The sequence below is a fragment of the Malurus melanocephalus genome, unplaced genomic scaffold, assembly GCF_030028575.1.
Source record: "Malurus melanocephalus ecotype Western Australia unplaced genomic scaffold, MMel_1.1 scaffold_15, whole genome shotgun sequence".
NCBI lineage: Eukaryota > Metazoa > Chordata > Aves > Passeriformes > Maluridae > Malurus > Malurus melanocephalus.
In genome coordinates, this window is record NW_026623247.1 from 3164062 (window position 1) to 3191210 (window position 27149).

General features: G+C 40.9%; 1 protein-coding gene across 3 annotated transcripts; it reads right to left on the minus strand.

Moving 5' to 3' along the window:
* Window positions 1-12463: 12463 nt before the first annotated feature.
* Window positions 12464-27099, minus strand: NFIL3 (nuclear factor, interleukin 3 regulated). 3 transcript variants are annotated; one of them, XM_057385035.1, is made up of 2 exons: window positions 27037-27099; window positions 12464-16459 (listed from the first exon to the last, which is right to left on the minus strand). In XM_057385035.1, exon 2 carries the CDS (start codon window positions 16264-16266, stop codon window positions 14893-14895), a length of 1374 nt encoding a protein of 457 aa, XP_057241018.1. In that variant the 5' UTR covers window positions 16267-16459; window positions 27037-27099; the 3' UTR covers window positions 12464-14892. The 3 variants fall into 3 exon arrangements, with proteins under 3 accessions (XP_057241018.1, XP_057241034.1, XP_057241026.1); XM_057385051.1 differs by lacking the exon at window positions 27037-27099 and adding an exon at window positions 25225-25285; XM_057385043.1 differs by lacking the exon at window positions 27037-27099 and adding an exon at window positions 21378-21470.
* Window positions 27100-27149: the final 50 nt, after the last annotated feature.

Consider the following 27149-nt stretch of genomic DNA (forward strand, 5'->3'; position numbering starts at 1 on the left):
TCCACTGACCTTGGTGTCTGCGTCCCTCACATATTCTCAGCCTCCTCCTCCTCCTCTGGCAAAACYACTATGGCTACCACCTTTGTTTTGATTTCTTCTTAAGTATGTTTTCACAGAGGTGTTACCACCATCTCCAGCTGGCCCAGGTTTGGYCAGTGGCATGTCCATCATCATGRTGGAAGCCTCCAGAAGCTTCTCACAGGAGCCATCTTTTTTGCCTACCCCCCAACTACCAAAAACTGAGCCAAACAAAACCAAGACATCATATATTTGGTGACATCAACATGTGACAGAATACAGTGTTCAGTGTAGATTCATAGGTCTGATCCACATGTTGTAATGATGGCATAGAAAATTAGTTTGTTGGTTTTCCTTACAGCTGGACTATGCCCTACTTTGTAACTTACACAATGAAAATAATGAGATGATAGACCCTATGATTATTTTCTTAACTATACATCTTATTTTATACAGTAAGACAAGATTTTAACCCAGGGTTTGAAAGATTAATAAGAGGGCAAAATCCGCTAGTTAAAATGCACTCTTACTTATAATGTACTCTTAAGGTTTCCTAAATCTTTAACTGATGATTGAAATGCTTTTTGGATAATAATAGATGCTATTTTGTCTAGTTCAGGGTATTTTTCTCTATAAACATCTGTGAAACAGAAGGGATGAGACTTTCTCTTAAAAATTGTGGGAACACATAAAATATACAGTACACTTCCTGTTATAGAAGGCTATTTATTAGTCTAAATACTTGTGCAATATTTGGCAAATGATCAAAATTAGTTTCCCCTAGTGTGTTTACAATGTTTTAAATTAAAAGCAAAGCCCACTTTCAAATGGCATTTGTAATAGAAACTGAAATGTTTCTTCATGCTGCATGTAGTTGTACTTTCTACTTGACAGGATAAGCTCCAAATGTTGAGCACAAAGTTTGCAACAAAGTTCTTGAGAGAATTAGGCTTGYCATCTAGCTATTCTTTTTATAAGAAGAACCAAAGGAGTCTTTTCCCCAGTGTAAGATTTTTTTTTCTTTGACTGTATGTTTACTTAACTTTCTGCCTGATGCAGTACTTAATCAGCTACACTGAGGGGAATTCTTTCTATTTCATTGCAAATTCTGTTGCTCTCTATCCCATTTTAATGTTCTTTCCCATAACCTTTGAGTGGTAAAATGGTCACAGACAAGAACAGAAGTGCTCCCATTTCTCCAGTGAATGCTTCAGAAATGTACTAAGGCATAAATTTAGCAAAAGTTTTGAACAGACACTGCTTCTGCATCAAACTGAAAAAGTAGCTTGGATTGCTACAGAAATGCACTTTCAGTGAAACAAAAATTACTCACCACCCTATGCAAAACATTTTCTCTTCAACTCAGCATCAAAACCTGATGGAACAACAAATCAACTTATGTTATCATTGTTATTACTAGAGGGGTTTTGACAAGTTGGAAGAAAACTGGGTCGGTTCATAATAGCAGCTTTTGAGTGTGTTTCACCATTACCTAAGTATTCAAAAGCTGTCCAACACTTAATAAAATGTTGCACAGGAAAAATGTGCTTGGATCATGTTTCATGTTATAAATAGACAGATAGGCAAACACATTCACTGTATCATTTCCAAGAAAAACACCTCTTATTCCAGTAACCTGTCTTTCTTTTCGTATCTCAGGTTTAGTAATCTTTTTACTGAATTGCAGACTGCCCTTGGACTTTCAGTCATCCTTGAATTTAAATAAAAACTATTGTCATTTGTAGTTTTATTTCTTTTTTCCTTTACCTAAAACTTTAATAACCATGAATAGTCCTGACTGAAATTCCAATGAGACAATCTACTACACTTCAGGAAAACCACCATTTCCCATAGGCAGTCAACTGCTCTGTGGATATTCTAGGACTGTGGCTTCAGCTGAGTCAGGGATACCGTAAAAGAGAATGTGTCAAAAGAAGTGTGTGTATGCAGCCTTCTAAAAAAATCTGCCTTTTGTCCAAATGCTTGGGTACCTTTCTAAAGAATACCTGAGTGTAAGGAGCATATTTTGCTTCGTGTTCTAAAGGATTCAGTAAGGGTTTTTTCCTATGAACTAGCTATGGCATAATTAACTAACAATTTTTGGAGCCGAGCGTTTTCAAAGATGTTGCAGAAAAGAGTTCGATCGAAGTTAAGGCAGATAATCCCAGAAAATAGTATTGATATCTAATTATTRCACCACATTGTGTAAAGAAGGACTTATATAATAAAGAACAAATATGGTCCAAGCTGTCAAAGCACACTTACATGATGAAGAATAGTGTTGCTTTGCCTTTTACATTGCCAGCACCCCATTACATCACACAGAAAGATTGTACCATAAAAAATATCAAATTCCTATTGAAGACTGGATGATGATATACATACAATGCTGCCAGAAAAGTTATGCCAGATTAAAGCAACAGTAGGATAGTAGAATTTAGGTTATCTARTTTCACAGGAGTCAGAAGAAAACAGATGGAAAGTATTCCATGTATACATGAACACCACAATACTCATYTTGATATTGAGAGATATAGTCTGTAAAACAGAAATAAGCAAGGAGGCCAACTTTCTTTAGGATCAACTCTAAATATTTTTATTCTTAAAATTAACTAGGGTTGCTCATTTATGTTTAGAACCTATAAATGCTTTTTGAGGAGAAGTTGATAAGGGCCACAGAGATAGCTGAAGAAAGAAACATTTCAAACTGAGTAAGAATGATGAAATCAAGAAAACAGCCCTTGGCTAAACTGAGATTTTAGTCAACAGTTGCTCAGGGTACTGAAATAATGACTGTTATTTCTTTATATCAGGAAATAGCTTCAGGAGCCTATAGAAAATTTAAGCATCTGGAATCTAAACTGACTGCAATGCATAGGAAAGTGAAATGACTTTGGGTAGTCCATTACTGGTACAAACAGAAACTTTCTAAGATCTGCCCATGGGAACTGGGGAGAAAAACCTCTTAGTCAACAATTATGGGACATGTGTAAATCACTGTGCAGCAGCAGAAGTATATTTAAGCCCAGTGTAACCCTGATAAACTCCAATGCTCTTTTAGGAAAAAAAGGCCACACTTCCAGTCACTTTATGAAGACATGAAATGTACATGTGATAAAAAGAGGTTGACATGTAATCTCTGGAGTGTTTCTGTAATTTCTTGATGCCACACATGAACAGAAAGAGAGTATTTTCCTTAAGAAACATTATCGTATGGGTTTGATGGTGAGCATGATTACCAGAAGAAAAATAGAATTAACAAAAGCATGAATCAAGCTAGTGAGTGAAAGCATCAGATTTGCAAATGTCACATGGACAGATTGAAACAAATAGTGATAAAATGGCACCAGGAGGCTCTCAAGCTTTTCTTGATGCTCAGATTCATTATAKGACTTCCTACTTACAATCTTCTGAGAGCCACCTGACTTTTTGTACAATCTGACATGCTACTTAACTGTTTATTCACATCAAACATAACATGTGAAAGTGAGAAGTTTGTAGCATTTTTAACAAGGGCAGTTTCCTTCTCAACCTGCACTTGTTAAGAAGATGAGAGACATGAAAAAAACAGAGTGGTTTCTAAAGAATTCAGACTGCAGAAGTGGTTTTCTTCCCTCTGAATGTCATCTACAGGCCACTTACTCATTTTTTTTTTATTCATGGAGAGACCAGGGCACAGATATTGTATGAGTCATATATGAAGTACTCAGTATTGRCAGAAAATTCCCTAGTGGACTCTCAGATACAAGCCATTCTTTTTGATTTCCATGTATGATATCACTGTATTGCTAGGATTTACAGTTAAATTTATTGTTGATACAGAAATAGATGTGGATTAATGTATAAACCAAAAGACTGTACTTCCCTTCCATCTCTTATTAACACTGGCACTGATGAGTAATCCTATAGGCAATTCAGAAAAATCTCTGAATTGTTAGCCCTTGTCCTTGTGGGAGACTTCAAGTTCACAGATATTTACTGGAAATACCACGCTGATGTGACAAGCAACTTTGGACAATTCCTGGAGCTGGCTGAAGATAATTTCTAGCCACAAATCCTCCACCTAGAAAAGATGCCTTCCTATATATGTTATTTGTGAGTAGAGAAGTACTCATGAATGCAATGGTAGGTGGTTTTCTTGGTCACAGTGATGATGAAATGGTTGAGTTTTGAATTCTTAATGTAATGAGAAAAACATTCAACATGGTTTCTACTGTGTATTTCAAGAAAATGAATTCTCAGCTATTCAAGTAGCTAATTTGCAGTGTCCCCTAGGAATATGCTTTTGTGGCCTCCATGAATGCTGGTCAGTCTTAAAGACCACTGTTTACAAGTGTGGGAGCAGGCCATCCCATTGTGTCACAATTCAAGCAAGAGGGACAGAAGACCAGTCTGGCTTAACAGGGAACTCCTCTCGGAACTTGGGAAGAAAAAGAGTTTGGATGATACCTAGAAGTAAGATCAAACCTTGCAGGAAGATCACAGATGTCCACAAATATAGGAGATGGCATGCTAAGCCAACACTCAATAAAAGTTAAAAATGGCCAGTGTTGTGCTCAGCAACAAGAAAGGACTTGTAAAATATTTTAATAGCAAGAGAAGGCCTAAGGAAAATACTGGACCTAGGCCTGTTGACGATGGTCCCCTGGAACATGGATGCTGAAAAACTGGAGTTATGCAGGGGGGTTTCTTTTTCCTCTAAGCCCTTAATAATACTGGCAGACCTCAGGGTTGAAGGACCACAAATGCAGGAACCGTGACATTTGTCCACARAAATTTTAAGGGGCCAGCTGTATCACCTGACTATTCACAAGACCATGATCTGGTGGGATTCATCCCCGAGTACTGCAGGAGCTGTTGGATGTGGCAGCAAGACCCCTTTCGACCATCTACCAAGGGCATGGGTGTCTGGGGTGGTACCTGCTGACTGGAAGCTGTCCAGTGTTACAGCAATTTAGAAAGGTGGGAGTGAAACACAGGAAATTGTAAACTTGTGAGTCTAATCTGAGTACCTGGAAAAATTATGGAGAAGATACTACTTCGAAAGGCATTTCAAGGACATGCAAACATCCGGTACAGCATAGGTTCATAAAGGGAAAGACCWGTCTGACTAATCCGAGGAGCTTCTACTGTTAGATCACCTGCCCAGTRGGTAAAGAAAAAGGTGTACATGACTTTCCTGGATTTTCGTAATGCTTTTGATACTGTCCCTTAGAGTATCCTTTTGGAGAAGTTGTCCAGCTGTGAGGTGAATAGGTRTACATGGTGCCATGTGAAGAACTGACCTGTTGACATTCAGAAGCATTTCCTTCATGAGATAGTGGTTGCACACTTGAAAAAGTCCCTAAAATATGGTATCCCATGCCTGATAGTGCCTTAAAAGGAGGCATTTGGACAATGCCCTTAACAATGGGCTTTAACTGTTGGTCAGCTGTGTTCCAGCAACAGGACTAGATGAATGTTGAATGTCCTTGCCAACTGGAACTATTCTATACTCTCCTAATTAAAAATTTGTGAAAGCTGCTAAACCAAATGCAACCAGAAAGTAAAAACCTGGAAGCTGTTGCTCCATTGGAGACCTTTGCTCTGTTTCCCATTGTTGGTGCTTTCTCTTCCAGGACTTCAGCCAGCATCCCTTCATGGGCTTGTGACTACTGTGCTCTGGGTTATGGCCACTCAGGATCTGAAGACCTCACCCACAGATCTGGCAATCTCTATGGGCAACTCACTTCAGTGCTTCATGATTCTATTTTATTTTGATTCCTTATCTCTGGTTTGAATCTCTCTCGTTTCAGGAGATGCCACCATCTCTCACTCTCCCATGAATCTGTCCCCACCTCTTTTTGATGGGGGGTGTTCCCATCCTCAGAAACACTGGACTGTGTTGTGATCTGTCCCAGCACCTCTTCACCTCCATGTTGAACCAACCCCAGCCTCGCAGACAATCCTTGCTTTTAAACTTGAAGCCTCTCCTGTTTCTCAGTCTGTCTCTGGGATTCCAAAGAGAATGCAGTGSCTGGGTGATGTCTGATAAGTGCTGGGCAGAGGGAATTGGCCTTGTGTGTTCAAGACAAGTGACCCATCATGGGAGAAAGCAGGGGAGCCCAAAGGGCTGGCCAGCAGTATGGAGTGTTTGGAGAGCCTGTGGGACTTTGTCCTCAAGCCTTCCAGGGAGGCACAAGTTGTTGCTGAATGAGCCCTCGTGCTGCATRTGCCTGAAGACATCTGTCAGGGACAGAGCAACCTGGCAGAACCTTGGAAAGACACAGCCAAGGCCACAGTGACTGTTATATAACATCTATGACAAGTATAAGGCGAGAAATGGAGAATGGAGTTGGCACTGGTGTGGCAGTAACCCCAGACGCGTGTACTGAGATGGTGTACCATGGGTGTTGACGGCCCATTATGATATCACCCAGAGATGGATTGTGATGCCMTTGAATAAGGGATTGTGACCCAGCATCCCTCACTGCTTACAGCTGAGCACCACGTTTCACCYAGCCAGCTCATGCCCAGACACATCCCAAGGACAGGATGCCATCTATAGAGACCTAGAGAGGCTCCTGAAGTGGGCCCATGGGAACCTCATGAGGTCCACCAAGTCCAAGTGCAAGGTGCTGTCCATGGGTCGGGGCAAYCCCTGCTACCAACACAGGCTGGGGCAGAGCAGCCCTGTGGGAAGGACTTGGGGGTGCTGTGGGTGAGAGGCTGGACATGACCCGGCCATGGGCACTGCCAGCCCAGAGAGSCAAACGTGTCCTGGGCTGCATCCAAAGCAGCGTGGGCAGCAGGGGAGGGAGGGGATTGTGCCCCTCTGCTCTGCTCTGCTCTGCTGAGACCCCACCTGGAACACTGCACCCAGCTCTGGGGGCCCAGCACAGGAGGGACAGGGACCAGTTGGAGTGAATCCAGAGGAGTCTGCCAGGATGATTAGAGGGATGGAGCACTTCACCTGTGAGGAAAAACTGAAAGAATTGGGGTTGATTAGTCTGAAGAAGAGATGGCTATGGGGTGACTTTATTACAGCCTTCCAGTATGTGAAGGAAACGTACATGCAAGATGAAGCAAGACAATTTACAAGGGCACGTAGTGACAGAACAAGGTGGAATGGTTTCAAATTACAAGAGAGTAGGCTTTGATTAGATATTAGGAAGAAAATATTTACTGTKAGAGTGGTAAGGCACTGGAACAGGTTACCCAGGAAAGTTGTGYGTGCTGTGGATGTGTCCCTGGAACTGTTTGAGACCAGGTTGGGCAACCTATTCTAGTTGAAGGTGTCCCTGACCATGGCAGAAGGGTTGGAACCAAATGATCATCAAGATCCCCATCCAACCTGAATYGTTCTCTGAGTCTATGACTCCTACTGAGCATTTGGTGAGGTTTGGAGTGCTGAGTGAGGCYTTTGATGTCGTCATTGTGTAAGGAGAGTTTTTTGTTTACACTCTCTGTGCTCGACTCCAGAGCAATTGGAGGATTTTCCCCTCCCTGCCAGGTTCAGGCATCCAGGACATCCAGGAGGTGCACTTGCAGCAGCCAAGGTGAGCTGGGACRAGAAACCTCTTGCTGGGGAGCTGGAATGGTTTCCTTCCTGAAGGACCAGGGCATTTCTTCTACCCTTCCCAGGTCCAGGTAAGTGCCATGGTGCTTCTTTGCCTTTTAGAGTGAAACCCAGTGCTGCAATGCTGGTGAAAGGGAGCAACTCATAACCCCAGCTCCCCTCAGGCCACTGCAGAGAGTGAAGAGCATGGCCACAGAGACAGATGACTGCTGTCCCATCTGCCTGGACGGCTGGAAGGAGGTCAGCTACATACTGCCATGCCTCCACCAGTTCTGTTACGCCTGCATCCTGCAGTGGGCAGAGAAGACGCCCAAGTGCCCCCTCTGCAAGAGAAGGATTCTATCCATCCTGTACTCAGTGGGGACAGAAAATGACTACATAGAGCATGTCATTGCACTATCTGAGACACCGTCAGTCATCATCCACCAGGCGAGAGGAGATCCCAGACACCTTGACCTCCATTCCTCTGGAGCATCCCAAACATGGGCTGCAGAAGGAGTGCCCAGGCATCCTGTGGGCAGCCTCCAGCCTGGGGAATGGGTGGTACTTTTCCGGGACCACCCATGCCTCCTAGATACTCTGGTGCCCTGGGTCCGACCAAGACTAAGGCAGATCTTCAGGAACAACTGGATGGAGGCAGACCTAGTGGAGGACACTGTCATGGACATCCTGACTAACCATGGAATCGATGAAGACCAGCTGGTCCAGATGCTGGGGGTCTCCCTCCAAAACTACGCGGCAGCATTTGTGCAACAGCTTATCCGTGTAGCTGTGCGACGGTGCAGCTGGGAGGCCTGCCGTCTGCTGGCCCACCAGCCCCATCTCCCTGCCCAGGTCCCAGCCCTTCTGACAGCCCTGCAAGATGCACCATGGATAAGATGCCCAACACCTCCTCCACTGCCATGGATGGGGATTCCAGAAGCTACGCCTCTGTATCCATTACCATCACTGCTGGAGCAAGAAGAGCCCCAGGAGGAGACAGAGAAGTCTCTTCCTGGGTCCTCCACTTCCAGACAGGGCAGTGAACCCTCCTCTGAGGGGCCATGTTGACCCCTGAAGAGGTAGGCAAGCAGTCCTGGGGCCTCTTCAGCCACCCCAGCAGCCACCACTTTGGAGGATGCCTCAGGGGTTGGTCAGACTGGGACTGGGCCACCAGCTGGGGCATGCACCAACCTTCTAGGGCTCCCAGCCCCTCAGATCCAACTATCCAAATAAAATGAACGCATGGAAACTCAGAAAAAGTCTCAACGTTATGAATAGGGTAGGTGGCATTGATGTCCTTGTTATTCTCCCCTTAAACAAATGATGGCCAGCTCCAGTCTTATTCCTCTAGCTGGCTCCAGGAGAGATATTTCCAGCTAGGAGTCTCCAGGTCTAGACCGTGCCCCACAACTCATCACCCCAGGGCACCCATGAGCTCTTCAATGCCACCCTCTGTGMCCACATTCTCTGCTCTCCTACCATCCTGGTGCAGCTTCACTACAGCCACAACCAATTCTCTCCCCTGGCTTGARTCATGACTTGGTGTTGCTCAGGGTCATACCATGTCAAGGCAGGAGGTCCAAGGAGTTTATCAAGAAGGTGTGCAAAGTCCTGCCCCTGTGAAGCGACAATGCCAGACCATGTGTCAGGCTGCCCAGCTGGTAAGCAGCCAGGGACGGAYGGCCATGCTGCCCTTAAGAATAAATTTTCCTCCCACTCTTCCACATCTAGCCTTGGTGCTGCTATTGCTTTTGCTCAGCTTAAAAAGGGCYTGTCTGTGCCAGATGCTCAGCAGATGGATGCCAAGCAGCTGAGGACTTCGTCTAGTTTGGAGAGAAAGAGGCTGAGGAGTGCCTTTACTGCTTTCAACAGCTTCCTGAGGAGGGAAGTGGAGAGGGGTTTGCTGATCTCTTCTCTCTGGGATCCAGTGACAGAACATGTGGGAATAGTTCAAAGCTGCATCAGGGGAGGTTCAGACTGGACATAAGAAAATATTTCCTTACTAAGATTGTGGTTAGACAGTGAAAMAGGCTGTCAGGGCTTTAAAAGGAGGCATTTGGACAGTGCTTTGCATGATGGGCTTTAATTTCTGGTCAGCTTYGAAGTGGTGAGGCAGTGGGACTAGATGATCATTGAAGGTCACTGCTAACTGGAAATACTCCATTCTAATACCTGTCAATACCATCAAAAAAGTGATGCTTGCCCTCCCATTTATTTTCAGTGACATAAATACTATTTCATGAAAGAAGTTAAATTTGCATTTCTTTAAGTAATCTCGTTACAGGTACAGAAAATGAAAAAAGGTAAATAATTCCTTCCAGTCCTATGCAATATTGATAGTTCATATATGTTGTCTAATGTTTATTGTCTTGTCCAATATAGATTTGCTTACACACTTATTTTTCATATTTGCTTGTTCACATTTTTAACCGTGAGGCTTTTGTAAAACGTATGTCACCAAGTCTTYCATTGAGAATGAGAACTTTGAGCACTTGTATTGTCTATTCATGTGTAGTGTCAAGAACACAGAGAAGAGAACACAGTGTTCTACTACAAGGGCTTTCSTTGCACTTTATCATCTTCTCAGCTATTTGGTGTGATACAATATTATGCTTTGATGTTTTCTGATTTTTATACAATCCATTAATTATCTCAGCTTTCCGGACTTCACAMCACCACTGCCATGGAAATTAATGCAGTATGTCCTCAGAATATTTGTAYACTAAATTTAAGAGAATTTTTGGAGGTCCCAGTTGTTAGAAACTTGGTTAGTATTATGCCTCAGAATGTAGACATAACAGATACCAATGCTGGCACATACAGTTAACAGGGTAGCCTTTTACACAGATTCTTYTGCATGTGTAAGTTATTAACTGAGATACCCATTCAGGCAACTGCACATCCAAGAATCTGAAAAGGATGGAAAAGTCTGACAATTGGCTAACATTTTGAGTTGTGCATTGATTTGCAAGGGGAGTGAGGGACGGTGGCAGAAAGATTGGTCATGTTATCTGAATGTTGGTAGTATTAGATGGCCATTTAGTTTCCTCAGAACCTTTGGACTGATGCAAGCTTTTTCAGATCAGGTCTATTTCAGATGCAGTAGAAGAAGGAAGGATGCTTCCATGCAGGAGTCAAATCCACATCAGATCACRGCAGAGTTACATGCTCTGCATTTGTTCCTCCCAGGCACTTCTGTTTGTAATCTGTGGAACTCCTTAGTGTTTAAGGAGAAGGAATTACTGTAACTCTAGACACAGCCACAGGGATTGGTGCACAGGTAATAGGTGGTCAACTCATAAAAAGCATAGATGCATTCCTACTATTTTTTTGAGTCTTGACACCAAATGTCTTCTGATACTTTCTCTTTCAGTCAAATGAACAGCTGTTTCTACTCTRACCGTTTGGTCCTAATTCACTAAGTCCATCTAGAGCTCTCCTTAAATTATAGGTGAGTATCTGACTGCATTCTCTTTTGTAGTAAGTTCTCTACAGCTCCAGTGATATGAATACAGTAACTAACGTATCACCGTTTCCTCACAAGAGTTAACAATATGGTAATAAAGATTAATTGGACTCTCTGAGATTCTTGTTAAATTCATTGTACACAATTTTCAACAGCATATTAATGTACTAGCAAGTAGAAGATTTTTAGAATTTGGTGTTTTAACACCAAATGTTAAAATGTTTATTGCACCATTTTGCATTTAAGTTCCACAGATATGTTTTTGATCTCATGAACTGCTCAAATAGACATTAGGGACAAAAAAACAAGAGAAGAATTGTCAGTTACCTGTGTCCCATGCATGAACAAGAGGATATTTGGATGTACAGAATATTAATAAAATATAAATATATCTCATGCAATATATAAATTTTAATGAAGACAGAAAGTTAAGAGTATTCAGAAAATCATGCTTGGACTCAGTATATGTATGGGCATATGCATGTTTCATCTCTCTATCAAAGTATTGGCATTGATAGAACATGAGGCTACATTAATGTGTTTATATGTAATTAAGTTAGGCAAATTTAACAAGGGAGCTGTAGTCACACTTCACAGTGCTAATTAGTCACTGGTTGATATCACTGGGAAAAAAAAATACCTTCCTAATCAAAAGTCATTTGTCAGACTTTTCTTAAAACTTTCCATGAAGCCCTTCAGACTRACAATTGTCATAAATGGATGTTTATATTGATGTCTCAAAGTTGCCAGTTTCTGTATGTGGCCTTCCTTAATGTTTGCATTTGAAGACACACTAGAATGAGAAAGATTCTACTTTTGCCAGTTTACAAGAGTTTTTATAAGTTAGAGGATGTTAAGCCGGTTTATACACATTTAGATAAAGCCCATTTTATGCCCCAAACCAACCTTCTGATGTCCCATTGAGAGACACGATGACCAGCTAAGGATTTTCTTTCCATGCAGGCTGATTCCATKTCCTGCAGCACAAGGAAGGAAAGTTGGAAGAGCACAGCTATCCACTTCCCCAGCCCCTCTGGTCCTACATTTACATGACTCTGTCCCAGCTGAAGGCTGGAGCAGCGCAGTCCCACTGCATTATCTCCCTCCCCGCCCCCACAGTGTGACACTCCGTCTTTCCCTTTTCACATCCCCAAGGGAAGCAGGCCAAAGACAGGCAAGGCGGGTGAGGGCTCTGGATGAGGAGGGCATCAGCACCAGTTAATGCAGTTCAGAGTTGGCAACTGTAGCCAGTTCTGGGGCTGTGGATGTACCAAACACACTCCTGCATTTTGTGCCTTTAAAGGTATGTGAAAGATATTCCGAATATTAGATGGAGGAACAGCAACTTCAGCACGGGAAGATTTGTCATCAACTCAAGCTAATGCCCCTTGTTGGACTATGACGATGAAAATAATAGAAAAGCATGTTGTAGTAAGATGTGGTTTTGAACAAAAGACAAATTATTTATTTCTTTCTTCAAATGAAGCATAACACTAAGGTATAAAGGGAGTATAAATAACATCTGATTGTGCTCCTAAGCTCCATGCTATAACTTTCTTGCAATGACATCCTTCAACAAATTAACTACATCATTACTGTTAAGTATTAATTGCACAAAACAGATACACAAAATATATAATGAGCTAGAAAGAGGACAACATTTTTCCATTATGACAAACAATTCTAACAAGAAATGGAAAAAAAAACCCAATAGATCTAGGCTTACACTGATGGCAACACTGAGAGTTTTAAGTCCTCTCCTTGAACACATTACATGTGATAAATAATATGCAAAATATTTAAAGAATTTTATTGTTGCTTACAGAAGATACTTAGCAAGCAAGGAGACAGTAGCAATCACTGCCTCATGTCTCATATCCCCATCATTCAATGCAAATTTTTACATTTCATGCAATAATCCTGAGCTTATTTTCAGTAACATTGAAATGTCATCTATGTTAATTACCAAATACATACAGAGCCCAGCTATGGGGTCTATTGTATTATTAAGGCATGAAAAAAGAATAGCAGTTTATCAACTCTGAATGCCACAAATACAGCACAGCAGTTAGAAGGCTCAAAAAAGCTCAGAAAGTACCAGTGATTTCTGTGCGAAGGTCCTCCCAGAACGCAACTGAATCATCAGCTCCTGAAAAGGCACAGAATCAAATCCTGTCCTCATTGACATCAGGGAGTTCTGCCATTGCCTTTACTGCTGGACCAAGCTTCAGAGCTATCAGGAGTCACTCAGACTCCTCTTCATATCCCCAAAAAATTGACAAACTTCCTCTCACTCAAGTCAAGTATGAATTTAAAAAAACAATACCTATATATTGTTTTGTTAATTAGTATTTTAAGCGTGTGGAAAGGTTCCATTCATTATACAGTATGGYAATTAATAAAAAGCCTTTTCAGAAAAAGCTTTTTTTTTTTTTTGTTACTCTGATTTATTAGTACATCAAAAGAAGGGGCAAGTATCATGAAAAGAACCTCTGCCAACTTTAAGCTCTATTTATAAATGATTTTTAATTTTAAAATGAAAGATTTCAATAAGCCAAACCAAGGATATGCATTACAATTCTAGACTCCATGGTTCAATGACTTTTCAGAAAGACAAAGAGCACCACAGCCCTGTCCAGTCATCGAGAGAAGAACTGATCATCTGCATGAGTTGTAAGGGGCTAGCAGTATCTAGATTGTGCAGTTCTTCACATAGTCTTTATTTTACATTTCAGGAGTTCTTGCAAAATGCCCCTTAGCAAGCCAGGGTATTCCAGTTCAGTTAATTAAGCCATTGAAACCAGGGACAAATTTCTGGCAAGACTTACTTCATGCATAATTGCATTATATCCCATTCTGGGAGTTAAAACAGCAGATGATCTCTAACTCTGCCACTGCTATTGCCTGGCCTTTGTGTAAGTATTTGCCTAGCTGAGCTCAGAGTTTACAAATCCAGTAGCCTTATACTTCATCTAGAGGTGGCCCATGGTCTGCTGTGGACTCAATGCTGGTATGCAAGAGGGGTGGAATTTCCATGCCTGCACCCCTTGCAGACGCAAGACACACCCCTTGGCAGAGATGGTGCTCTCCAATTCTGTCACTGCAAAGCTCTGAAAACTTTGCAGATGCACAAATCTGACTTAACTAATTTCACCTAAAACACCAAGTTATAATATTGAAAAATTGTTTGTCACACTAAAACATTCAGGAAACTCATTAYTGTCTCACTTGAGATTGAAGGAGAAAAAATGGTTGTTGATATTTTTTACTGGGTTAGAACTTGCAGGGGTTTTGGTTAATTTCTACTAGCAAATAAGTTAAAGAAGGCTAAGGCTATAAATTGGTACTGTTTCATTTATAAATATTCACTTTACTTCTCTTCTAAAAAACGTGTTAAGGAAAAAGGTGGCCAGAAGGATCACACATGTTGTAAATTGTAATTTGGTTGTTAGGCTGTAAAAACCAAAAATGTAAGTGAAGTTGAGCACAGTGTAAGAAAAACCCAGTTTTTAATTAACAACTTATTTACAAGTTCATAAAATCAACTGAACTGGAGTAGATGTTCTATGTTTGTCACCAATATTTTATTGTAACTGGTAACTTGCACGCTTTGTAGTAAAACAAAAAGAAATTAAAGTTCTCTATATACAGCCTTTGTACAGGCTACTTGACTATACTCAAGGCATAGTGATCATAGCACAACCTAGTCTTCATAATAATTTGTGCACAAAAAGACACCAATCAGACATTATGTGAACATTACAGTGAAATGACATCACAAGTCCAGTGAAAATTCAGCATCATACAAAACATAYTGATCTACTGCAATGACATCCTTTAAAACAATAAGCCTTTATTCAGTAGTAACTTAACCAGAGTCTGATGCAGAGATTTGTGTAGTTATAAGTCTTTTAAGCGAAGCAACCTCTGCAGATAAGTTTGCTATGCCCTGCTTCAAATAGAGGTTCTCTGACTCAGAGACATTGTAGATATTGTCTTTTATTTCAACAACCCCAGTTTTGCAACCACTCTGAATTTTGACGTTGAGTTCCTTCTGATGCCAGAGTTCTGGTTTAAGTGACCAGTCTTGGATATTAGTCACTTGAACCGAGAAAGGAGTGTGAGAAGAATGCACCAAATTTTGCGCACCATGTTTTTCAAGTTCAAAATGTCTTTTTGAGGACATGTCAATGGGTGATGACAACTTCTGCGTTGCATCATAGTCATTATCCATTGCTTCCACTTTAACTTGCATGGCTTTGGCTTTGATTCGAAGCTTGTGAGGCAAAGCTGAAGAATTCACTTCTGGAACTTTAACTGTTGCATGAACATTTTTATGTTCAACTGGGGAATGAATTGGACCCTTAGGAACCTGCTGCTCATCTTCTCCGTCAGATGACTTTCCAACTACACCATCATCAGTTTCTGACGTTCTCGGAGAATTACTGGAGGATCTATTAACTTGCAAGAGAGGAGGAGAATGTGAATACACATTAAAAGTAGCTCCCATGTAGTTTGGATATATAGATGCTTTATATGAACCTCTGTCATCTCTTGGCTCTCTTTCTAATTCCATGGGCTCCTGCTTTATAATCTGGAACTTATTTTCAGGACTTCTACAGCTGTTTTGTATACGGCTTGGTTGGGTATGCTCTACAGTTGATGTTTCAGATACATCGGACATTGAGCTTTGAGGAGAATGTTTAATGACAGAAATACAGCTGCTACCAACTATAGATGGTTCATGTTCATCTACAAATGAGTTAATATTTGATTTGGAACTCTGATAATCTTGAAAATACACCGTTGTTGAGCTACTGAGTTTCTGTATCTCTTGGGCATAGGCTGCAGAACTAATTAAACCAAACTTTAACTTCAAGGAGAGCAGCTCCGCCTTCAAAGTGGCATTCTCTTCTCCCAGTGCAATTAGTTTGTTCTCTAAGACAAGGTCATTCAGTCGTCGCTTTTCACGAGATCTTTTGGCAGCTTCATTATTTTTCCGCCTTTTCTCCCAATACATAGCATCTTTCTTCTCATCTGGAATGAATTCTCGCTTTCTCCGGCAAGCTGAAGATTTGCTCTTTCCACTACTTGCTTCAGTAAGTAGTATATCTTCATTTGTAGACAATTCTTCAGATACTTCTGCTAAGGTCGACTTAAGTACCATGATTTTGTCCACATTGCTACTTGTGTCAACAGGTCCGTGCTCCTTTTTCAGGGTCTGCATTTTTCTCAGCTGCATCAGAAACAATTTGTAGAAGATCTACAATAAGCAACAGAGCAAACTAGCTCCCCAGTACTTCTCACTCCACAACTCGGTAAATACAGTAATTTTAAATCCACACACATTCTTCCTTTTCTTTCATAATCTCAGACAGAAGTGCCTGTCTAGAACCAGTGTTCTTAGCAGATTCAAGGAGAATCTTCTTAAAAACCTGAAATAGATAGAGAATTTTATTACTATTTAGGATTTCTTGTTCAAGACATGGAAAAGTAGCTTTTGACAAGTGACTTAGACTAGCATTTGGTTCGTTAAACCAGCTGTAATATGAAGACAGGTCAACACTGAAACAACTGATATTCTAAATTTCATGATACCTAGAGGTAGCAGATTTGCTTCCAAAACAAATATTATATGATCCAAGGAAAAATCAATTAAAAAATATTTGAGTTTTGATCCTGCAGTTATGCTGTCACAGAACCTTTCATGATATCACTGGCCAAACTAAAACCTCCAACATTTAACACTGCAGGACACCGAGAATGTTGATGAGCAGCACTGCAAAGTATCTTGTTCCACATTAAAGCATCTCCTCTGAAAACAGCTGTGGTGTATGACTTAGAAATGCAATATACTTGGGTCCTTCATGGATTAAAAATAACATAAGATGATTTAGAGAAGATGGAGTGCTTTCTATTGTCTTAAAATACCACCACTATCCATTATATCTATTAAGCATTTAATTGCTGCTTTCAAATCCTGTAAAAGTATATGTACGTAAATATATCTATAAAAATGTTTATATCCATCATACTGATTCAAACAAGTTCACACTTGGGCGAGTACATAGTGATTAAAAAATGACCAAAGAAATTATTTTGGGGTGTTTATTTTATCTTACAAAGAAAACTTTAAAATCAATATTAAAAAATGCATTAGAGAAAAAAACATTTGACCTAAAACCTGCATTTGATGAATAGTCTTATTATGTCAAAGTAAGGTTAAAAACCATTGAGGGATGTGCACCTCCAGGAGAGAGTATTTGCACTGAAGTAAAGGTTCAGACCCAAAAGTCTTGCTATTAACAAAAAAAAACAAAAAACAAAAAAAAACACAAAAAAACAAAAAAACCAACAACCAAAAAACCTAGCTTGAACTTTAGCTTCAGACATTTTAATTACTAAATTTGAACTTAAGAGTTTAAATTGGCCCTTGTTTTATGTAGTCCCTTTTAATGCAAAATATTTATTCTCATGAGATCATTTGGTGTTGATCTTAGACACAGCTTCTCAGTATATAATTTTTCACAGTCAGTCATGTTCCTGGTTAAATGAATGTAATACACCAAGTGCTTTTACAGAACTGTCTATCGAGTCAGCAATCATTCTTGCCTGTGCAACCAAAAAAAAAAAGAATTAAATAATCAGCCACTTCAGATTAATGTCTCTATTTACTGGGAATATTTTTACAATGACTAATGAAACTAATTTTARCATTATCAGTCAAGAAAGTTATAAAAGAATTAATGAATTGCATTCTGCCAGTTTCTCTTGTCTTTTCCAGAAGGCAAAGTGGAGTGAGTGATGTAATAACAATTAAGCAGGGTCATGAAGACTAAGGTTTCAAGCTGGGTTCTGTTCCATCAAATCATGCCAACTCTTCTGTCRTGAAAAAATTAACACATTTAATAGAACAACTAAGTAGAATTTCCCAAAATCCATGGTTAATTACTGACATGTAACTATTTGTCTTCAATAATATAGCTCTAATGAAAAATAGTTAGAAGCCAGCCACACCAAAGACAGCATCTAATATTTTAGTGCAAAAGCAGCACCACAAATTGCCATGTTTGAAAAGAGATGTATCTCTAATACACAAGCAGTTACATAGTTAGATCCTGGTCCAAAATTTGACTCTGAGCAGAGTCAAAACRGAGCTTTCTGTCAAGATACAAGAGCTGGGTCAGATTTAAAACCAAAAAAAGAACCCTACAGCAAAGCAACATCTGTTTTTCCAAACTTTCAGTACACTTTGATTTTCTGAAGTAGGTGTATAGCCATTTCACTGATACGTGTACTCAATGGCTTAATTAATATGTACACAATTTTAAACCTAGTGCAACTCCACACTTAAAAAATCATTGTTGAAACTTAAGAAGACAAGGCCACTTGACCTTTTGTCACACTTGTAGAATATTCAGTCTCTGTATCATCATTTTACATTAATAGAACACTGGGATTTCATTTCATTATCCTGTAGAACTGGGAGTACAGGGTTACTAATCCGTAATTGTCTTGATACACTACAATCACTGTGTTCACTTGTACCAGGAGCAGACACCTTCCATGGCACGCAGCAGGAAACAGTGTGTCATGTACCGAATACCTATGAAATCATCACTTGTCTCTTAGCATGTATTTCAGCCAACCTTCACTTAAGTAAAAATTGTTCAAAACAACTTCTGTAAATTTCATGTCYCTAGCAGCTCAGAGCTCTTTCTGAATTTAATAGAACTAGAGAGCTACAGTCAAACCCAAATGTTGGTGCTCCCAGAAAACACACACTAATATGCATACAGCTTCATTATTTTTATATCTGTGTATGTAGGTGTGCATGTTTTACATGCCATATACTCTAGAATATCTACACTTGAAATGGTAGCAACAACAAGGAAGTACCTAGAGAATCGGTGGATATTTTAGAAGAACAAAACCATATATATACATATTTAATACAACATTTCCTCCCCCCTGCCCTTTTGTACTCCCATCTTTTATCTCCACATGATATAAAAGCAATGGTTAGTCTTGAACAAGATAGTATTAAGAYAAGAATCTGGACTGTGTCTATCTGTATGGACTCCAGTTCAAAGCTATTCCAGTTCCATTTTTGCCCAACACTGTGGTCTAGGAAGAATACTAATAACAATAATAATTAGCAAAAAGGTTTTTGATTGTGGGTTGGTTTTTTTTCCCTGAGTGTAGACTAATGACATAGTGCATCAATATGACCATTTTGAGGGAYATAAACTTGACTGCATGTCCAAATATCCACCTGCAAGCCTAGCACCAGCACTGAGCTGCTCATAGCTCAACAAGCTGCAGAGTTCATGTCCCTTGTTCATTGGGACATCTGCAGATTGGGCCATTCCAGTGTACAATCTATTCGCTGTAGAACTATTAACTCCTGTTTTGGCCAGTCTCCCTCCTGTACACATTGTTCCTGGCACAAACAGACAGAACGTAAGCAGCATGCAATCTACAACAAATATTAGGCATGTATCAAAACGACCGTGTTTTTGCACACAGTATTTAACTTTGCTCCCTGCCAGAGTCCATCAGTGAAGCTGTCAAGACAGACATGTAACCCACTGACATAGTCCTATGAGTTTGCTATTTATGCAGTTAGACCTAATTCCATTACTTTAGTGAATTAACAAAATAGATCTTTAACTCTTTCCATATTTCTTGAGCACTTTTATTATGGTAACTGGAATTGTGGCTTTATAAACAGGAATCAAACCCCTTGTTTATTACTACTTCTCTGTGTGGATCAGCCCAATGCTGAGTCTGTAAACAAATTAAATTCCATCTGATGATAATGGCAACATGCCTTCAATGGAACCAGCCATTTCACTTCACTTGCATTTTATAATTCCACTGGAAAACATGAGTATTTACACATAAATTAATGAACTATAATGATTCCTCTGACTACATTTCAAATTCCAGTATTTTCCCTTATGATTAATTTTTCAATTGCTTTATCACTCCCTCATAAAGTGTTATAAAACCAACATTTGGTTGGTTGATGTTAATGGCATTGAGTGCCAATTCTACAATGTAATAACACTCGACCCTATTAACTTAATTACAGAGCCAGTCTTGCTCCCACAGCAATTTTGCCATTGGCTTCAACAGAAGTAGGATACAATCCCAGATCCAAATATTAATGAGACCGTTGTATTGGACTCATGCAATTGAGGCAAAAAATTATGTATGCAGAAATCACCAAAAGTTAATTTATCCATGGGACTTCAAAAAAGTGGCAACATAGCACATTCAAGATGTGATCCTGGGGATTTATGTATTCWCACTGTAATAATTGAAAGGTCTCAAAGGTTGAAGGACAGCACCAGAATCTTGCTCTCTTCTGTGTAATTTAATTACATAAGTCATGTCTGCTTTAGAGAATGCATGTGGGCCTCCTCATGTACTTAAGCTTCCCCACAGAATAACTGCATGGGTTTATTTATAGCTACCAAAACATATTTCCAAGCATAATTTTTCAAACATATCCTAGAATAGATAAAAAAGTATTTAATTCTCCCACTCTAGCATTTTGATAATGATTCTATCAAAATAAATGAAAYCCCATTTCTAGCATTGGAAGCTCAAACACAATTCAATTTTCTATCACAGTGTCTGCCAAAAAAATTTATACATCAGTCCTTAAAAAGAAAAAATGGAAGTTGAGTATACTAAAGGAAGTAAGTAAGGAAGTAAGTTAAGTTAAGTATAGCTTATTGTTTTAGAAAAAAAATTGCCTCTATCATCACATCACCACCACTACATGGCACACGCTAGAAAAACAATTGCATTTGTATTGATGTCTCTGCTWAATTTTAGTTGCTGTTGTCCATATTTTGCATAGGTATCATTAATTATATTACTGCTGCCATCCTGCCAATGTTTATTGATTTTGAAAATCTGTCTACGTACCAGATGAGCTGCTACATAAGTTGTTCACAGATTCCAAAGTTACCACTTTGTATTCCAAATTTTGGTAAACAAAGATATATTTTGAACTTTATCTTCAAAGTGTTCTAAATCCAGTTGCTATCTATCTCAATACTTTCATGAGGTACAGATAAAAATATCATTCTCACTGCACTCATGGGACAAGAGGCTGAGTTTAAGCTCAGGTGGTGCTGAAACACTAAACACTGCTGAAAAACCTGGGATAGTTTACCCAAGATACTCTACCTCTACTGCTTTCCCCAAGAAAAAAATTATGCCATGAAATCCTGCACCTATCATTAGATCTATCGTAATTCAGAAATCCTCTCCACAGAGATTTTCCAATTCCACTGAAATCCTTCAACACACTGCTACTTCTTGCCCTTTACTTACGAGAGTAAGTTGACATTCCTGTTGAAGAAAAGCTTTAATGCTGGCTACACTGAAAGAGTGATATCCCCRGGACAGATTTGTGGGCCAGAAGATCTACACAAAGTAGAATAAATAAAGTTAAAACTTTTTGAAAAAAAACCCCTAGGTGACTGCATTTTATGTTATGATGGACAAGTTTTTCACAGCCACACAGGGAAAAAGCATTTACAGTACAAACATGATGACCAATTACTGCTGTAATGTGTGTAAGGATCATGAAAATGTTACAACAGCATMGAGCAATGCAGAACTATTGATCCTGAACACAGTTTCCTTTTCCTACAACTTCATGGACATCTTAAGTGCTTACTGTTTCAGGACCAATGTGTAATTAGGTCAGTGGAACACTGATGATGATAGCTTTGTACAAGATGACCCACTTTTGCTAAAATGTTGATCGCGTTATTGAAAGAAAAAAATGGAATATGTCCACAAAATATATTCCATTGGGCACATCAGAAATCATTTATTATGACATTGTTCAATCAAATTTATTTATTTTTTATTAATATTATCAAGGAACTTGAAGCACTATTGCAAATCCAGATTACCCAACTTCACATTGTACCCAGAAAGCTGGTGTCATGTGTAATTTTTACGAAAGGCTTTCATAGTTAGAAAAATTACTTAAGTTACTGTTTATCTTAATAACTATAAATTAACTCTTTAAAGTACAGCCTGCTTACCAAAGGTAAATTACACAAATAAAATTACTATTTGGAGAACACAAAACATATGTTAAGGGTAGCTGTTCTTCAAAAAGGTCAGTCAAGCTTAATAAGTGCAAATTTGCCCCACATTTTCTTTCATTTCCTTATGAAGACAATATGATTCTATCAGATCTGTTCATTTGCCCCAAAATAAGCTGTTTATTGCTCTGGTTTAGAGGGTGAAAAACAAGATAAAGAACATTACTCAAAGCACTAGGAAAAAAACTAAAATTGAGAAGGAAAAGAAATATATATATATATAACTTGGGTAAATATTTAATTTAATATATATATATAATATATATAGTATGCACATGTAAATATGCATTAAATTTTTAATTTAATAAATGTCATATCACTTTCCAGTATTTTTAATAAAACCTCAATAGAAATAACTGTTACTGAAGTTACAATACTATGACAAATTGTTCCTCATTTCAATACCTACTTGACAGYAAGAAGAACTGGACTGCTATAAAGCTATAACTTAATAGCAACCATGTTCTGGAAATACAATCTCAGCTTTCCCTTAGTTACAAACTATTAAAAAAAAAAGCCCACAGAATAAAATATTAATTATTCTGACAACAAATGGCTTTCTATTATTGAACTGTGTTCTTAAAATGCCAAGCATGGACCAGACCTTCAGCTGACCTAAATTTATAGGGCTCTATTTAAAGGCAGCAGAATTATGTCAATTAATCCCAGCTGATGCTCTAAACATGCTTCTTGTTATATAACAACAGAAGTAAATATATAAAATAAACACTGGCAGTAAAATGTCATTATCTATCACTCACTGCAAACACAGCAGAGAAATAGCAATCTTTAAAGCCCCAATTCTGTGAGATGGTCCAGACCACTGCCCATGCTGAGCATTATTTTCTTTGTTGGGTTGCATTCCGCTTGTAAAAGGAAGTCGTGCAGCCCTGGCACCTATATTGTCAGCTGCTGTGCAGACACCTTTGTATCAAAAACTGGTTAATTATTCAAATACTGCAGGACACACTGAAAATTACACCCAGGTGGAGCAACTCAAGAAAGGGGAAAAAGCCATGTCTTAAATAAAGCATTCCTTCTGAGAGAATATAGATTTAATCAGTATCTGTCACAAAATTCAGTCTCATAATATGCTATTTTGGACATGGACCAGTTCAACAAGTGAATTAGGAAAAAACACAGGGTTTCTAAGGTAGCTTTAGTAATAATTCTTTTCAGATCTACYTTCTAATACAATTTTTAAGAATGTTGCTTCTAACACATTTTTAGTCAAGACAAGTATTCCCTTGCTTACACAATCTTACTTTTGATGGTCATGCTTATCAGCAGTATTAGACAGCTACATTACCTTGTAGCTATTAAAAAAAAAWTCAGATACTGTAAGGTAATGTTTTCATACTGTAAAATACTAACACAGAAATCAATTGTCATTTTCTTTTAGAATGGACTGTAGGAATTGGCCATCTATTTGCATTTTTTTTCTATTACATAGCCTAAGCACATTTATACCTCATAACTGGCTGTAATGATCATGGCAAGGTCACCTAGAAGAGTCAATTAAGCTGATGAGTCAGATACATTGCTTAACAGTGTGTAATAAGACTCAAACAGAGGATTTTATTGTTCACACTATTGCATCACAGTGATGTTATAACAGCAGTGAGATTGCTGTCTGGAAAAAAACTATTGCATAAGGATAGTTTGCATAACTATTTGTTAAAATAAGTCAATTTAAAATGAGCTAAAGGTTTATTTTATTTAAGAGTTTTATTTCAAGATAAAGGATTGAAAAAAAGCATCATGGTACTGATATCTTTCTCAGACTCTATTTTGACTCTGTCACAATAGAAAAAATGTCAGTATGTTCTACAAATTTCATCCAAAGCAAGGCAAATACTGTTCCTTCTTAAGATGAGATAAGCTGTGTGGAGGTCATGTAAGTTCATACTGCCCATGGGAAGTCTCTTAGCTTTTTGACACCTTTAGATCAGTTCGTTGAAAACAAAAAACAAGCAAACAGAAAAAAAAAAAAAGAAGAAAAAAACCAAAACCCCAAAATAAAATGCAAAACAACTCCCCATCAAAACAGCAGAAACTTGAGGATTTGGATGCAAATCCAGGAAGCTGGATATTTTAAAAGCTAGTTAAGAGTYCTTTGGAGCATGAGTTAAAAACTTAAAGTAAATAAAAAAGGAAACTAGAGGCAAAATATTCTGAAGAGTGTTAGCACTTCAACAGTCGAAGACATCTGAAATGCGAGAACTTTTCTGACAATAACTGTTAGTGCCAATGTTATTAACAATCCTTATTCAGTAGTCCTTGAACTGTTGGTTTAAATCAGGTTTTTGGGCCAAAATACCAAATCCTTATTCATTCGAGTTTCCCATCAAAGTCAACATTTTGATTGAAYAAGGACCATAAAAGCAATGCATGTAGCAATATTTCAAACGAGGCTCTGGATTGAATTAATTACTGACGAGGGCAAAGATAACTCAAAGTAGGTTACATACACACTGGAGCGAAAATAACGAAACTGAGTGCAATCATTCAAGTTACAAGGACAACGAAAAAAACAGGGTTGTTTTTAACAGAACAACAACTCTAAAAGAGCCTTACTATCAAGGCTGCACTTGCCCCAACATTCAAGTAGCAGAAAAGTTTATGCAGTTACCAAGAATATTGCATTTTTAAAACATTTTGCTKCTACTTCCTACAGCAGGTACAACAAACATAAAGCTTTTGGCTGGTGTGCTCAGTTTGGAGGGCTTTGGTTAGAAGCACAGCGATATTGGTTTCACCAACCGGTGAATCATTTTAGCCACCAAAAATAGAAAAAAACCGAAAAAAAAAATATCACCTGATTTGAAAGATCAGTTATCGCCAGCAACTTGCAAGCTATGTTCCCGTCGAGGACACAACACAAGCTGGCCCCCAGAGTACAAAACACACAGCCGGCTGCGACGCCGAAGTGACTCGGGGGAAAAAAAAATTACAGAATTGGGCAATGACGATTTTATTGTTTTTTTTTTTTCCTCCTTCACAATGTTGTTGTCTCTCGTTACGTAAGAAACGAACGAAAACGCTCATCTCGTGCCTACCTGCGAGGGCCTTTGTCTGGCGATCCCTGCCTGCAGGCGACGGTGGGACTTAGGGGGGTGATGGGCAGCGGGGTGGGGACGCTCCGCGGGGCGCGGTGCGGGGCCGAGCTGCGGGGAGGCGGCGTCCGCCGCCTCCCCGCAGCTCGGCCCCGCACCGCTCCCCGCCACAAAGACTGCCCGGCTCTGTCCCCCGTCCCCCTACGTGACCGGCGGCGCATGGCCCCGGCCCGCTCGGTCCCGCGCTATCAGCCCGCCGCTCCCCCCGCTGCCGCCGCCGCCGCCCCAGCCCAGAACAAAGGGCTGAGGGGGAGCGCCAGCGCCCCCAGCCCTCGCTCGCCCGCCGCCGCCGCGCCCCGTCGGCCGCCGCGGAAAGGGAGGCAGCGGCGACCCCCGCCAGCCTCCCGGAGAAGAAGGTGGGCGAGGAGAAATGGTCGGGCTCCGCGCACCGGCTCCGCTTCCCCCGCCCGCCGGCTGTGTCACACTGACCTACTAGCGGCGGCCGCCCCCGGAGCCCGGCTCCGCTGCCCCAGGGGGGCCGGCGGCACCTGGCCCCCAGCTCGCCGCGGCAGTCAGGGCACGGCCGGGACTGTTCTTCCTCTCCCCTCCAGCGCGGCTGAGATCTCCTGTTAAAGCTTTTCTTCCTTAAATTAAGCCATTCCCGTTTGTTTTGGTTTGTTGTTTTGTTGTTTTTATTTTTTTAAAAAAATAATATTTTTCTTTTTTTTTTTTTTTTTTTTCCACCGAAAGCCCGTACCGGAGAGTGGCACGGCGTCTGGGCGAAACGCCTTCCCTAAAAATACAGCCTTGATCTAAAACGCCTCCGAAGGCGTGGAGTTAAAAATCCGAGCAAATGCTTCGAACGTCTTACACACGCACGGCTCTGGAGAAAAGACCAGAAATAGCACATGAAGCCACAATTGCTAAAACGCGAAGGGGCTAAATATAGACCCAACACAAATCTCGTTTTAAGGCACCCGGCACGCAGCCGGCGAGCGCGCCTCGCCTCCCCACTTACCCAGTTGTCTACTTCCCTTAATAAACACACTTTAACAAAACCTGTTACAGTTACGGGTTTGGGGGACTTTTTTTTCGGAGCGAGATTGCCCTAGTTTCTTTGTAGAGAGATTATAAAATCGCATAATTAGATCCCTCTTCCCAGCCCGGCTGCCAGCAAATTTTGTGGTTACATAATGCAACATTTCCAGGAACTATTATGCGATCGGTCCCGCAGCGCCTAAAAAACAGCGACGAAAAGTGACGGAGAGGGCTGGCTGAAGCAAGCGCAGCCCCGGTCCCGGGCCGCTGCCATTGATCCCGACTGCCCGTGGGCAACGTGCCCCTACGCCGCCCGAGAGAGGGCTGGGTCTGGCCGGCGGGCTCCGACAGCAACTCCCGGCGGTTTTGTGGCCGAGGCACGGTCGGCGCTGCCCGGGACCCAGCCCTCCGCCCCGCACGGCGTYCGCCGCGGCAGCTCCGCTCCCGGCCGGTACATTATGCAACGCGGGAGAGCCGGTCCGGCGGCGCTGCCCGGGGCTCGCTGCGGGAACACGCGGGGGGCAGCGCGGCAGCCAGGAGCAAGCACGCCCYGCCAGGGAAAGCCGTCGGCCGGCATCTCCCGAGCCGCCTCCCGCGCCGCCACCCCTCCGCAGAGCCGCCCGCGCCGCGCAGAGCGGGGCCGCCGACGGACCCCTCCCCGACCGGCGGCGGCCGGAGCCGCCTGGGCTCGCCTTATGCCATAGCCGAATCCCGCCCGAAGACACAACGAAGCACCGGGCAGGCACCCCAACTTTGTACGCGCGCCTTCCTTCCTACCTGCAGCACACCGCGGAGCGCCGAGCATCCCCCGCCCCGCACCGGTCGTCGGGCGAGGCGGGCGGCGGTGTGGTGCGGTCCGGCTCGGTGCGGTCCGGCGCGGTGCGGTCCGG